General features: G+C 30.7%; 2 protein-coding genes across 3 annotated transcripts; both read left to right on the top strand.

Moving 5' to 3' along the window:
- Window positions 1-3,259: 3,259 nt before the first annotated feature.
- On the top strand, window positions 3,260-7,101 carry LOC134248061 (uncharacterized). Of its 2 annotated transcripts, XM_062730488.1 has the most exons (7): window positions 3,260-3,294; window positions 3,905-4,150; window positions 4,404-4,601; window positions 4,985-5,183; window positions 5,831-5,929; window positions 6,045-6,125; window positions 6,241-7,100. In XM_062730488.1, exons 1-7 carry the CDS (start codon window positions 3,275-3,277, stop codon window positions 6,502-6,504), a joined length of 1,107 nt encoding a protein of 368 aa, XP_062586472.1. In that variant the 5' UTR covers window positions 3,260-3,274; the 3' UTR covers window positions 6,505-7,100. The 2 variants fall into 2 exon arrangements, with proteins under 2 accessions (XP_062586472.1, XP_062586473.1); XM_062730489.1 differs by lacking the exon at window positions 4,404-4,601 and having other exon boundaries at window positions 6,241-7,101.
- Window positions 7,102-10,161: 3,060 nt separating this feature from the next.
- Window positions 10,162-13,729, top strand: LOC134248026 (uncharacterized). The gene is made up of 7 exons (XM_062730439.1): window positions 10,162-10,750; window positions 11,031-11,222; window positions 11,368-11,601; window positions 11,965-12,160; window positions 12,386-12,466; window positions 12,567-12,659; window positions 13,099-13,729. Exons 1-7 carry the CDS (start codon window positions 10,164-10,166, stop codon window positions 13,375-13,377), a joined length of 1,662 nt encoding a protein of 553 aa, XP_062586423.1. The 5' UTR covers window positions 10,162-10,163; the 3' UTR covers window positions 13,378-13,729.
- The last annotated feature ends 2,298 nt before the right edge of the window (window positions 13,730-16,027 follow it).

Here is a 16,027-nt window from a genome sequence, read left to right as displayed (position 1 = left end):
AAATATCAATTAAAGATGCATAGACGCAGATTTGAAGTTGATGATATTTTCTTTATAATATCACGACTTATATATTGTAATAGCATTTCACGTGAAAATAAATTAAAAATCTTTTCTCATCTAAGAGTTATTGAAACTTAAGATTTTTGGATGGGTTTGATTGACACATCCTTGCATTTTCACAAATTTTAATTTTATTCTTAATACTTAGGAAAAAGCGGCAATCTTGTTGTGCATTTATGAAAAATATTAAACCTATGCACCTTTAAATGAATAAAACAATATTAAAGCTGTCAAGTAGATCGTGATACATGTATTTTATTTTTTTTAAAACTTTGTTTACCTTAAGATGTCACCGGAAGAATGTACACAAAACAAGGAGACAAAGTAATTTCCAAAGTAATTGATCTTCAACCAAAATGATGACGGCATTAGTCGCTTTTGCTCACATTGACGTTTATATTAGAATACAAGGTATTATTATTATATAAATTTTTTAATCCTCTTCAATCACATTTTGAGAATTTAAAAATATACTTGATTTTGAACTATATTTGTAGCTCCAGCAGATTTTAAATATGTCCCAATTTACGAAATTTTCCACAAAGTTTTAAACTGCATTTAAATAATTATTATATTTTTGTACAGTTGTGCTATATACTGTCTATCCAAGATCCACCAATGATGCTAGATTTTGACAGGACAATATTATCAAGTATAAATGTAAAAACTTTGTGTTGCACAAAACAAGGTGACAGAGTAGATTTCATTGTCTGGCCAGCTGTGTTTCTTCACGAGAACGGACCCTTGGTTCAGAAAGGAGTCCTTCAACCAAAAGTACTGAATTAGACAATGATGTTTACTTCTTATCATACTGACTGTTTTAATAGGCATAATTATACGGATCATTATTATATAATTAACATTCAATGTATATGCTATTTTTTCATATGACTGAAATACTCTGTGATTTTTGATTGTATTTGATATTACAAAATATTTAATTTGGATTCGATGAAATTATGACCATCAGGCATTTCAATAATTTTGTATTTTTTTTTATTTGTAATTAAAAATATATCACTATGCAATGAAGATAATATGCTTTATTTTCAATAAAAATATAAGAATGATAGGCTGTTTCATCAATATAAATACAAAATCAGTTAATGTTCGTTGGATAAGAAAGTGATGATCTGCTACATTTATGTTCCTTATTACTTACATATATATCAAGTAAACAGAACTATTTGGTAAATATTGTAGAAAAATTTATTTCATTTGGATCAATGTTCGTACACAAACAAAATTTAATTTGTTTGTATGAAGGAAATTTCGAGGGTAACTTATATAGAGAAGTTACATTGAATAATTATGCTAACTAAGCAATTGTTTCTTCGGATGTTATCTCGTGGATAACGCTGAGCCACGAAATTCAAAAAAAACATTAGTCACCCCCGAATTTTGATGTTTCCACAGGGACATAATTTAAAAGGAGATGAAGTATTCTTTAAAGAACTCTAAACACTAAAAGAAGCTGCTTTTTGGGCTTTGAGAAAACTATATGTGCATATTGAGACTTTTTCATTCATTTGTAAAATCTGTTACCTGGCTTATTTCCGCAGGAAAAATGTTCAGAGACTATTGACAAAAATTATTGCTGTTTACTTACATTGGGAAAATTAATGATAATTAATGATAATAATGAACTCAATTGTTTTTTCTTGTTTTTTCTTTGTCTTATATAATGCTAAAAATGTTTCAGTCTATAACAGATCGTTTAAATAACTGTAAATAGCATTTTTTGTTTTAAAAAAATCTTCTTTCTAGGGTCTGATCACTCAAATTGCATAAAACTACCCTATGTAGGGAAAAGAGTAGTAATTATTTTTACATAGAACTCTATACAAACCATTTGCCCTCTCAGTACTATACTAATTTAATTTTAGACAAATCCTTGGCATCGTTTGAAACTTTAATCCAATCGCTTATAAAAAAAAAAACCAAAAAATTTAGGGACTCATGGCGAGTGTAGGTCAAAATTGCAGTTGATAACAACTTACAGCTATCGGCATTAAATAACACTGCCAAAAAAGACATCCCTCGATCCTACAATCTTTCCTGGTATTTCTGTATTTTTTATAATATTCCTACATTCCTCATTTATTTCAAACATAAATATTTTTACTTTGGAATGAAAAAAAATACATGCACATACCTCATTTCAGCCAATCAGGTAATGCCCATCTATTCAGCTCTCTACTCTACATTGTGTCACAAATAATACCATGGGCTCATCGTGGGATTTTGTACTCTATTTCCTATAAGTAAAGCTCTTTAGTCTGCATTGTTTAGAGCTTCCTTAACTTCATGATAAACAAAGACAAAAGAGCAGAAAACATTATTTTGCAAGTATTTTCTTGACAACAAAGATTTATCTTCACTACGATTGCATAACAGATACTCTTTGTTAAAAAATAAGATAACTCAATGCATGTGTATATATACATATATACCTTTATATGTAATATTAAAGATGGGGATCTATATGTAAAAATTAATATGGATTGTGAAATGTAAATGTATTTGACGCAGTTTTACTTAGTTTTAATCGTATTGTTTAATAAAAGTTACGAACAGAAAATGTTGCTCTCATCAAATTTGCAGAAAAAAATCTTCTAGTTTGTGAAAAATTGAACTAAAAGCTAACTTAGGTAAGGTGAGATCAAGATCAAATGAAAGGTCCTGATAAATTATTGATGCATTTCTAAATAGCTGCAATCAATATGTTTTTGCTTCTAACGTTTAATAAAAATGTCAAAAGTGCAAAAGAACACTAAATATATACCCTGGCCACATTCTAGAGAGGGAATAAAAACTGAAAGTACGTATGTGGAGGAAAGTTGAAAAAGATAACGAAGAAAAAGAAAACAGTCGGTATTATCCTAGCAATTAATGTTCTAATAAAGGAACTGTCAATTAATGTAGATTTGATTAGTCTTGATTAGTGATAGTACAAGTAAACTACTACATGTAACTCAAGAAGATAAAATTTGTATTTGCATAATCATGAACATAACATATCAATACGCTTATCTTTATGTCAACTCGACGTTAAAATTGGCACATATCTAGGACATTATGTATTCTTTTTATAATATGTCACGTGCACAAGTGTATTTAGTAGGTTTGGAATTTAAAAAAATAACTTCCGTTAAAGAAACGAAACAAGGGATTTTTTAATTACCTGAAAGGAAACAATTTAGTCAACAGAATGGAGGAGGAGGGAGACTGGTATGTTCACATGTACATACATTGTTGTGTCTTTCTTTCATTTTCTTTATTCATGTGAAAAGCAAAATACTTTTTTATCTTCAATCTTAAATTTTAATCTAAACTATTGGAAAATCTTTCTGTATTTTTTTTTTCAAATACAATTATGCTATTTAACACTTTTATCCTTTTGAATTAAAATAAATGGATACTTTAATCTGTGAGTTAGATCTAAATTTAGTGAAGTCTGCGATTTGCTTTATAGAATATAATCTCAGGAGCAAATGAATGGCTTTCCAGACAGCATATAGTAAGAGATATTCCTTGATATTTCCCAGGTCTATTTCAAACAGTTTTTTTTCTGCTAAATCTAACACTGTCAAAAGAATAAGTTCGCTAGTCAAAAAACAGTGCATAGAGTGATTGGTGGACTCACGCTGTAAAGTCTAATTCCTGATGTCACGGCCTTGTTATGCTGTAGGCGCTGGCTCAAGAAAAATCACTGAGTGTGACAAAAACAGATCTAATTTGCAGTCCTACACCAGCAAGTGGGTGTACTCTATCAATATTAAGTGAAACATTGAACAAAAAGTAAACAAATCAACAGAATTAGATTGGTTCTGAATTTCAGGGTATTTATTGATGGCGATCCACAGAAGTTTTTTGAAATGATGATAGAGACTTTACATGACAAACTTGTTCAGATTCAGGACCGTATACAAGACTACTCGGCAGACGATCGCAGTACTTGTGAACAGTGGGTGATACTACTTAACGTTCCATGTATAGTGAAAGATGACAATATAGGATTTATACAAAGTACTCATCTAAGAGAGAAAACTGAAAATGTGTTTGATTTACTGGAATCTTTACGGAGGTAAATTCTTCGCTAGTTCTTTTTTTTTCTTTTTGCAGATTTATCTTTCCTTAATAAAATGCATTTCAAATAAGTATTGTTAGTACTTAATTAGGGAGTTTTGTGTTTTCATACTAAGTTTTAAGACAAGGGGGATTTATACATTTAACTCAGAAATGTGTTACAAATTTGCTATTACATTAAGAATAGTTAATAAAATGTATTTTGTTATTCAGATTTTTGTATTTTTCTTACTTTAAATGAATTTTTCTAGTTCTATTGAGAAGTATAAAGCCATTGATAAATCAAAGGTAGAACAGGAAGCTATCTGCAACGAAATAAATAAAAATGAAAAGCTCCAGTTTCGTCTTGAACAGCTTGATAGACAAATAGAACAGCTAAAGAAAGAAGACAAAAGGCTTACAGAAAAAGTCACATTATTAGAGCAACAAAAAGAAGGTCTCTTAACCAGGTACTCAATTATATAATCAATATCTGTACATAACTTAATTAACATAAAATTTTTCAAAGGCAAACTTAAAAATGTTCGTTTGCCATTTTCCGACTTATAATGAAAAGCATTTGGTCGAGAGAAAGGTTAGACATTTTTTCCTAAGAAAATCTCAGTACCAATGCGAAAATTTTAAATTCTATTTCCTGAAATGTATACAAAAATAATTGTTTGCTTAAAGTTAAAAAAAAATTGAGTCGGACCAGTTTTAACGGTAGAACGAACAATTTTCTAAAGATTGCCCGATCTTGATCTTTTTAATTTATTTATAAAAAATATTGTTCTACAACGTTACATAATTGTACGAATAACATTCAAATTCCTATACTGTTACACTGTAATAGGTTAAGCCAAGTGGCAGGTCTTAAAGTATATGACAACAATCCCAGCATACAGGATTTGTCAGACACCAAGAGACCAATGAAACTAGCAGAGGCTTTTGGAGAACTGTACGACAACGAGTGGACCAATGCATTGGAGGAACTATTGAAGCAAAATGTTTCTGAAAGACAGGCAATCGATCAACTAAGAAATATTTTGAAGGTAAAGTTATTGGCACCCCGGATTTTCAACAGGAGAAAAGATTACACTACTTCCATGTAAATTATATAAAATTCAACATTTCCATGTTTTCATGTTTAAGGACCCTCTCTATACAAGTGCAAAAATTTTTTTTGGGACATTGAGAAAAATATTTTGTATAAAGGAGTTAATATCGAGCTTATTTATCTAATTTTTGCTGTATGGTGCGTGGCATTTACCCCCGGGAAAAATGTTCAAAGACCACACAGTATCAGTGAATAGAAATCACTGTTAATTATTTCAATAGAGAAAATACACGTAAATAACACGTACAGTTAATTCATATTGGCCCTTTAAAATGTTAAGAATACTTGAATTCATTACAAATTCAGTAATATATTGTAAAGTTCTATTTTTCAGAATTAATTTCTAAGGGCAGATCACTCTAACTTCAGAAAAACACATTAGAATCAGAACTCTTTAGTGTGCAGTGTAGAGAGGTTCTTAATGTAAACAAAGACCATTTAAACTATATTTCACATTTTTTAAGTAATGTTTTTTCTCAAATATATAACTTTGTGTATGAAATTCCATTGTCGTTTTTTATCATTTCTTTGTCATTTATTATTTTCAAATTATTATTATCCTTTTATTTCTTCTACTACAAGAATGTCTTTGAGACATGTCAATCCTCGGCCATGGATCAGAGGAGAAACTTCATAAAAGACGCATCATTTTGTGGGAATGATTCCGATGATAATGGAAGGGTAAGCATTCAAAGTACCACAGGCTTATAGATAGTCTATTATTTTAGGTCCTATTCTTGATACGTAATAAAAGGTTACATGAAAGAGACATTCTTATTGATATATTGTATTACAGGCAATACCACAATCCTTACGGAAAGCGATCAAATCATTTCAGAAAGAAAATGCAATGGAAATATATCAGTTTGTCAAAAAGGTAAGTTTCAAAATTTTATAAAACCTGTTATTATAGCATTACAATAGAGAATTTCATCTTTTTATTACTTTTAAATTAATTGACTATTTACTAATAAGATATTGTCCATTTGCAGAGAATTGATCAGCAACTTGGAATAGATAATCTTGGTGACGAACTAAAACACTATGTACATCGTTGTTCCGAATTGTGCTGGCTTATGAACATACAAGATCCGCCCCTTGTACTTCACTTTAATGCAGCCGCTGGGGAACCATTTGATAAAATGCTCTTTAGTCATTATACCAGATCTGGGACTGTGGTGGATTATGTTGTGTGGCCTGCAGTGATGTACGAAAATGGCACTGTGTACCGAAAAGGTGTACTGCAACCAACTTAAAGAATAGATTAAAAAATTTCTCATTACCGTGTAATTCGTCATGGCTGTGATATTGTTGTGTGTAAAATACATATATAAATAAACATACGTATTCAGAAAACATTTTAAATATACCCCGTTAATGTGTTTTATATACTTTTTAAAGTGTATTTTCATGCCCGCTGTGTATTATTTCAAGCTGATCATTCAAACCTATGCTTTAGGAAGGAGACAGTGCTTAACTCTTAGAGGCTTTTTAGAAGTAGATGTATATAATTTTCTGTACAAATTAAACTCAATTATTTGAAGCCGTAGAGAATTAGCCAGCTATTGTCAATGTACCCAACTGAAAACAGATGAGATTATTATCAGCCAAATTACAATCATGTATAAAACATAGTGCCAATTCTTAACCGCTTTAGAAAAAAACACAAAAGCTAAATCATACAAAGACCATAATAAAAACATGGATGGATTGATTGATTGATTGTATATGTTAAACGTCCCTCTCGAGAATTTTTCACTCATATGGAGAAGCCACGACCTGCCGGCGGAGAGCTGCTTTTGTCCTGTACTCGGCACTCGGGACCACTGAGCAGGGAGGGATCTTTTTCGTCCCAGCACCTACTGCAACACAGGACTTCATACGATCTCATCCGACGGACCGGTCTTCACGTTCTACAATGAGATTCGAACCCGCGACGTAAGGATCAATTCTTTACTTCGCGACTCTAGAACAGATATTATAATCACTGCGCCACACGGGCGACAAATCATGAATGGAATATTTACTAAAATTGTTTTGCGGACATTCTGTCTGAGTCACATTCTATGAAAATATTGTCATCAAGATAACAGACCTAGGAGAACACATGATATTAAGTACCATCATATTTTGTTGTTTTTAAAATCAATTATACTAGTAATAGACATAAGCTTTCATTATATTCCCTGTTTCCATAATAAGTTGATTAAAACGTATCAGATTTTGAAATTTGAACGGAAAACCACTGAAGAAATTCAATGATTAGTAGAATATATCGGAAAATGTTTCAAAATCTCAATTACAAATACTACACCTATCACATCATTATTTTTATAAGCCTTAGGCAAACGGAAGGGTCCAGTAGGTATCAAAGCTTGCCTTTGAAATATAAAGTTAAATAATTTCTTCAAGGACCAAAGTATACAAAAAGTCACAGTAATATATACATTAATATTCTATTATCCCCATGAAAAATTTCATTCAATTTAAATCATACCACTGGTATCATATCTAATATTTCATAGGTCGGGATTTTTAAAATTTTATAAGGATAAATGGAGAATTTTTTATGTACATAATTATTAATCTTTGAAAAATAGAAGATTCAAAGTAGGAAAGAAAATGTCCATGAAAGGTGCATGGACACAGATTTGAAATTAATATTTTCTTTCTAATATCACGACTTATATATTTTAATAGCATTTCAAACAAAAAAATTAAAAAATATCAAAATTTTATTTCATCTAAAAGTTATTGAAACTTTAAATTTTTGAATGGGTTTGATTGACACATCCTTGCACACTCACAAATTTTACTTTTATTCTTAATACTTAGGAAAAGCGACGTTCTTGTTGTGTATAAATGAAAAATATTAAAACTTTAATCCAGAAAAGTAATTAAATTCAGAGTAGAAATGTTAAAAAGCAAAACCCCTTCACAAGTATCGTCATTTCGCACTAAGTGATGTGTACAGAGTTTAGCAAATCACACCCGTGATACGTACACAGTTTTTTAAAACAGGGCACGAGCTATGTTATTGTTGGTGTTTACGATTCACCGGTCGCGTTCAATTGTTAAAGTCTGCTCACCACAACTGCACTGACTGAAATATACTGTATGTATGTTTTCCTTTCGAACATTTCCACTCTGAATTTTCTGGATTAAATTTTTAATATTTTTCATTAATACACAACATGATTGCCACTTTTCCTAAGGATTAAGAATAAAATTAAAATTTGTAAAAGTGCAAGGATGTTTCAATCAAACCCGTCTAAAAATTTTAAGTTTTAATAACTTTAAAATGAAATAAGATTTTTAATATGTTTTTGTGTGAAATGCTATTAAAATATATGTCATTATATTATACAAAAAATATTAACTTCAAATCTATGTCCATGCACCCTTCAGAAGAGAAGAATCAAGACAAATATGTACAAATATGGCTGGGGAGCGTTGTGAACGAAGGCCTTGCTTGTCTGTATTTTGTGTTCTTGATAAGAATTTTCTTTGTATACTGCGTTTTTCTTACTTTTTGCCAGACATGCAAGGGTTTTATGAAGTGTCCCTTTTAAAGATATTTTTTATCTTCGAAATTGTTAAGATTAGCAAAAAGCTTATTACAATAGATTGAGTGCTATCTATTCTCAAAAATTATAAATAGCCCCTTATTTTTAATCTAAAAACCACATGCACAAGATAGATAAAATTGTGATCATATTAAAATGAGAACGTAGTATGATTTTTTTGCAACAAATATTTATATTAATTCATATCATACATTGAGGCCACATCGGCATTGGCCAGAGTAGTACGTTTTATAGAATTTCTCAGATCTGGAGACATTTGTCCAACTTTTATATCTTCCGTTGGAAAACATACATGCGGCGCGAGCATTCCTTACTGAGTTTTTCTGTATCAACAAAATGTATCTGATATTCAAGAAGGAGATACATAAAAGTTTATATTTGGGACACACTTATAAGTAATGATTTTTAATTTAATAACTTCATGTACATATTTCTCTTCCTCCTGAACTTTATCAGTTCGCTGGCATTCATTTCCTTTAGATTAAAAACAGCAACCGTTTCTCACCACTGAAATTCCTTCCTGGTGTGTCTCCTAACTACGATCTAATTAAAGAATATATATGTTACATGTACACACACAGGATTTATGGGCTTCTATTTTTTAAGAGAAAAAAAACATGTACTTTGATTAACACTGGTTCTTAATTTGATTTTAACTTGATTTTTCAATAGTTAAATTCTGACAATGATTTTGAAAACCTATGTTACATTATATTTTTACTTTGTCTAATTTGTCTGAAAAATTCATTCGTGACACATTTTTTATGAATTTAAATTCTTCATGCAATATGAGTGACGGTTATATTTATCTACCAAGCATACTTCTAACTTTAATATCCTTGACCATAGGTAAAAATAGTATGATGATCTTATTTAAAATCCAAAATACGACTGAATGATTCTTTAAGGGAATTTCTGATAGCTGTTTTGAAGAAGGAAGTTTAAATATGATTCTAAAACTGTCGTATACGTACATGTAAACACACATCTAATGAGGGGTATCCTTGGAAGAGATAGAACTGCTGTTTTTATCTCTTTAGATACAGGAAAGGACATATTACGTCCTAATCATTGTCATGTCTCGATGTGAACAGGTTTGTATTTCGTTTATATACATCTATTAAAACTTCTACCGATTTCATTCAAAATCATTGTGCATAAAGACCTCTTGATTTTTTCTTATCATTATTTGAAGAGTTTTTGTCATAGTATATATATATTGCCAATTCCCATTGAAAAGCTTTCGTGAAAAAAGAAAGTAGAAAAACACATTGAATTACTATTCATATAATTGATATATTATATTATCTTATCAGATTAATTGAAATATGGACAGCTTATTCAAAAATAAAAAGAAAGAAGTTTCGAGTGGAACAATTAAAGGAATTCAGGCTTTAAATGGTCAATACAAAAAATTTGACGACAGCATACGACCTGAAAGTCCAGATCCGATGCAAGTGCACGAAACTGACAATCAAAATGAACTCTTCACCGAAGTAAACGATGGACAATTTGTCACATTTTTGGTCAAAGAGGAGAGTCGTATTTTACCTGATTCTAATGGCACAAAGCATGAGATGGTTGGACCTGTTCAAACAAATTCAACAGATACGTTTTTAAAAAGACAAGAAAGTGTGGAAAAGACTCCGAACAGCGACAAAACTAAAAATGTGCCCCAAAACGTGATTTCGACTACTGAGAATCGTAAGGCCGAAGAGAGCGACTCATGCAATGAGACTGAAGGTGAAGAAAACTTTTGCAAAAAATGTAAGATGAAAGTAACAATTGGCAAAGACAGAGATCTTAAAGATATTTCAACACAATATGAAGATAATTTCAAAGATTTCAAACGACAGCAACCTTTCTCTAACCATGGAGAAGAAAATAGGGAAATTAGGACTGAAAAACAAATGGAGTGAGTGATCACCTAGTAATTATTATCGTACCTTTTCTATCTGATGAGTTGTGATAAAAAATAAATTATTTATAACTTCACATACGATCGTATTATCCAGGTTTAAAATCAATCTTCCACTGTGTTTGTTTACAAAATGCTAAAGCTTAATAAGTCACTTGATTTTAGTTTTATGCATACAGAAATAGAAAATAGCACAAAAAAGTTACAATAATTTATTTTCTTATTATAAATAATTACTTTGTCCGTTACATTCTTGATATTTTTTTTTCTTTTCAAGGTTGCATGAGATAGAATCATTATTTGATACAATACAAACCTGCTACAAAAAATTCACTGGAAAGAACAGTGTATTAAATTCCAATGCAAAGTTTTACGACAACGTTCACGTTAATATAAGGGACGCACTTTTAAAGATCTATGAAATAATGGAATATGCCGAAAATGCCAAGAAGCAATATGCAAAGGACAAGTAAGGATCTCCTTTTTTTTAATTTCTTTTGGGATATACTAGATATTCGTATTTCTTCTCATACAATGAAGCTGAATAATTAACTACATGTACATTGTATTACATGTGTTTTTTTTGTTGTACATTGTGCATGTTACCTTTTCAGAAAAAAAGCATCTCATATTGAGAACAAAGGAAGAATGGATGATATTCAAGGCATGAGTGATAGTACAGTATCTGATTTGTACACCAAGTTTGAGCAGCAGAAAAAAGAAATAACTAATGTTACTGCACAAAACCAGGCATTGATGTCAACTCTTCAGGAACATACGAGGCTTCATCGAGAACTGGAACTGAAAGTCTCTAATCTTGAACAAGAAAAAGAATCTCTGCTTATAAGGTATGGAACATAAAAAGAATATATTACATTTAAACATAATGTTAAGCAGAAAATAGGAATCTTGAAGACGGGTTTATCGAATACAGACTCTCGCATATCTTTAAGTTCTATCAAATTGAACATACCTACATACCATAAAAATTTAAAAAAAAATACATGTATATGTATATTTATTACACAGAAGAATATTTGGTAATAAAGAAGATCCAAAATACTACTTACAAACATTCAAATATATATATATATATATATATATTTCTATATATATATATATATATATATATATATATATATATATATATATATATATATATATATTGATTCACAAAATGCAGCGATGACTCACCTATTTTTTCTAACTAGATTAAGCACCATTGCGGGATCCCGACTTAGGGATGGGAACCCTTCCATTACAGACTTAAGTGATGACAATAGACCACTCAACGTAGCTGAGAGGTTCTCAGAACTCTATGACAACGAGTGGTCAGATGCTTTCGAGAAAGTAGCCATTGGTAGAAGCGAGGAAGAAACCGTCAAGATATTGCTAGAACTTCTACAGGTTATAATTATTATTGAAAGCAATAGCTTTATATCTATACGTTCCACAATAACATTATGTCTAATCTGTTTTGTAGTTTGATTTACTCAATAAATATCATATTATAATCCCTTAAGCTCCTGATAGATGAATATATTTCAAAACAAATTTAATGGTTTTAAAAGAATTAGAAAATAAATATATAATAATATTGTATTCTTGTAGTTTTACTCTCTTTTTACATAGAATATTTATACCAGCTGCGAAATAATAAGTGAACAACAGCGCCATCACCTGGGACAGTTTGGAATATACTTTGATGAAGAGGTATTAATACATGTATCATTGTCTTTAAAAATGTCCATTTCTTCTTAGCATTATATTTGGACTATGTTTTACAATTTCCACTGATGATTTAAACATGTAGATAGATTCTCCACATGTGATTGCTGAACAAGGACAAAAATCAAAGGAAATACAACTAATGTGTGGAACTGACTCTGTTGGTCGAGTTCAGAAGGTATATATGATATTAATTCTGAATAATCAGCATCTCAGTTTTCTTGCTTGTGTTAGTTTGCTTACAAATATGGATCTTTTGCTTAATTAAACGAATTTCATCTAGAAAAATCCAATACTTAATCAGCAGTGATATAAATTAATCTCAATTAACCCTAGAGAATCATGCACTACTTGCCTATCCAACGCCCACGTTTTTATCAATATTAGTATTACAATGTAATTAATCGTCTGTTTCCTATTGCCTAACCGATATTAGCAATATTACAATATAATTAATCGTTTGTTTCTATGCTAATACATGTATATAAAACATTCCTGAAAATGAGAAACCATATGCCCTTTTAAATTATAATTTTCATTGTAAGAAATATGTCAGTATCAATATCTTTATTCTTTTTTTTTTTTTTTTTGCGTTGCTAGTAAATATTATTTTACAGAAAATCTTAGCTGACAAAGAATTTCAAACCAAATATGGCGAATATATCCACAGTTGTGAGATTTACATAAAAGCCTCAATTTCCATTTGCTGGATGATGAGAATGCAAGAGGTCCCCATGTTCTTGGATTTTACCTGCCAAAGGGAAGATCCTTTGAACAGAGATTTTTACAAAGAGTACACGAAGAGTGGTAAATTATGTGATTACCTAGTATGGCCTCTTCTCCTACTGCATATAGACGGCCCCGTCATGCAAAAAGGCATTGTCCAACCTTTGTAAATAATCAAAACGTACTACAGTGTAAAAATGTACAAGACGTTTAATTACACGCAATTGACACATCATTCATAAAATGCATAATAATATAGGGTCTGTTGATATCATGACTATGGATTTAATGCAAAAAGATATAATTTATGTAGATCCTAAATTCTTTTCTATTTTCCGATATAAAAACAACCATATTTATATAGAACGTTTGTTTATATTAAGATAATATTATTCAATAAATCTTATCAAATTAGGTCACAAATTATATCAATAACTGATAAATTACTTCTGCAATTCAAGATATTGCGCAAATGTCTCCTTCTTTGAATGTTATTTTTAGTCTCGTTTTCTTTTATTACAACACGTCAATACATTGCATTAGATAATTCATGCTCGGTTTGTTTTTGTTTTGTGTTGTTTATCAATAAATGTATTTTCTTCTATTAAAGTCTTCTACATTCGAACGAAGATTTTTTTTTTTGGGATGAAGTGCAATTTGGGGCGAAAGAAGATTGATATCAGAGAGGAGAATTGATTGGTCTAGTTAATGAACATGTATTTAAAAAAAACATAGCCATATTGCTCAGAAGTTGATATGTGGGCTGAACAGATTGTTAGATACGCTAGATAGTAATTCAAGGATCTTTTGACACAGTAAATTACGTTTGTATATCTTGGTCATGCGGAAATCTTATTGATCAACAGGGAAAGATGATGCGGGATGCTATGTGGGCTAAACACTTCAACTTCCTAATGGGATAGACCACCTATCTGTTAACCTCGAATTTAGTGTTATGGTATCTTTCCTTATTTAATTTATTTTTCCTGGTCCAATTTTTCAGAGATCTTTGCGATATTTTCATTGCCATCTAAAACAGAATAAACTAGCCACCTAAAACAGAATTAACTGTCTATTGCATGTTAGCTTAATATTTTAACCCATTGGTCTATAAGAAATAAAATTGACTTCAACATAAATATACGTTCACATTTTGCAAAATGCTTTGTCAGACTTCAACAGTGCCAGTGTTGGAAATTAAATTTTTTGTCTGGTAAGCAAATATACTCTTATGTCTTAATGTTGATATAAGTAATAACTTAAAGTATTGTAACGTGCAAATAAAATTCTTGTATCACTTCAACATAAATATACTGCTGCATCTTGGCACATTCTGTGGTGCCACCTCTCTCTAAACCAAGTGACTGCCTTATTTAGGTCTTACGTGCATTGGTGTACTGTGAAACAGTGCCCCTGCAGTGCCTTGGTCTTAAATGCAATAATGTTTATCCACTCCGTCACCAGAAAGGTCCCCTGGGTTCCCGTAATACAACATGTATTACCTCAGTGCAGCCCCGTATATAGGCAGTCTCATACTACTTATATGATCTGAGAATTAATATTTTTAGTGTTTAAGAATTTATATAAGAACGTAGGTCTAACGTTAAAACGAAACTAAATCACAACACCAATTTCCGTTTCAGTATGACCACTACAGTTTTGCCTGGAAGTGGAATAATTCTGATTTTATGTGACAAAATTTCAATAGCGTGGTAAAATATCTGAAATCAATATCAAATTTATGTTGCATGTCTCCTAAAGGTTAAAACATAAACAAGATAAGATAGAGTGTTAAATAAATTTCAATATATTAACTTCAATCTTTGACATGAACCCTGGACCAAGAGGACAGAATTTTACACTATTCGTAAAAGTAATAATTATTGCTTGTTGTAAACATGCCAACTGTTTCATGCTTGATGTCATTGAGTAGAAGAGTATTTCTAAAATTGTAATATATTATTTAAGTATCAGGGCGTCATGTGATTAGTTTTCTCCCAATCAGTGATCTACAAAATTATCTTAAGCGGGATAACTTCTACATATGACCATCTTAGCTTTACTTGGTACTTGGTACCATTACCATGAATTTATACCAGTTTGATAGGGGTCGAAATGTAAATGGCAATCAAGAAAACAGGATCTTTCAAAATACCAATGGTAAGAAAAGAATTTTACAAATCTAAAGTATTTTCAATAGAATACAACTGACACAGGTTTAAGGTCTAACTCCCTGTCTTAATGAAGAGGCCAAGAACTTGAAAAGCCTCATCTCTTAATTTAATCACGTCATTTGTTTACCTGATATATATCAAAGGTTAAAATGAAACTTGCTGAAGATTGCAATTTTTTATTTGAAATATTGAGTCCTACTCCTTAGAAAAGCAGGGTCATCAAAATCACAATTTCCCCTCTTGTCCAAACACTATACATAACAAAATAATCTGATGAAAAATGGCTCCGTTCCGAGACATACAGCAATATCAAAACATATACATGTTCAGTAAATTGAGCGTTGACGCAGTTTACCCAAAAGCTGACTATCAACCTTTCGTGTGACGTTAGGCTCACGGAGAATGTACATCTACTGCACTGACATTTAAAATTTTCATTTTCATGTTTCAACTTTTTGACACCTTCTAGAAGCAAAACAATGATGCATGTATCGGGATAAAATTGTATTTTATTTATTTTAATGTAAATGAGGCAAATATCGAACAAAAATATTGAAGAAATTATAACTTTTCTATGATGATACATTTTTTTCCCCTTTTTCTCATGAAACTATAATTTTTAATCATCTTATTTGAATAATACTGA

The sequence above is a fragment of the Saccostrea cucullata genome, unplaced genomic scaffold (assembly GCF_032062105.1).
Source record: "Saccostrea cucullata isolate Sc308-1 unplaced genomic scaffold, CSIRO_AGI_Scuc_v1 ctg502, whole genome shotgun sequence".
In the NCBI taxonomy this organism is placed as follows: domain Eukaryota; kingdom Metazoa; phylum Mollusca; class Bivalvia; order Ostreida; family Ostreidae; genus Saccostrea; species Saccostrea cuccullata.
Note: the sequence above shows the minus strand (reverse complement) of the source record. Positions and strands in the feature narration are given on the sequence as shown.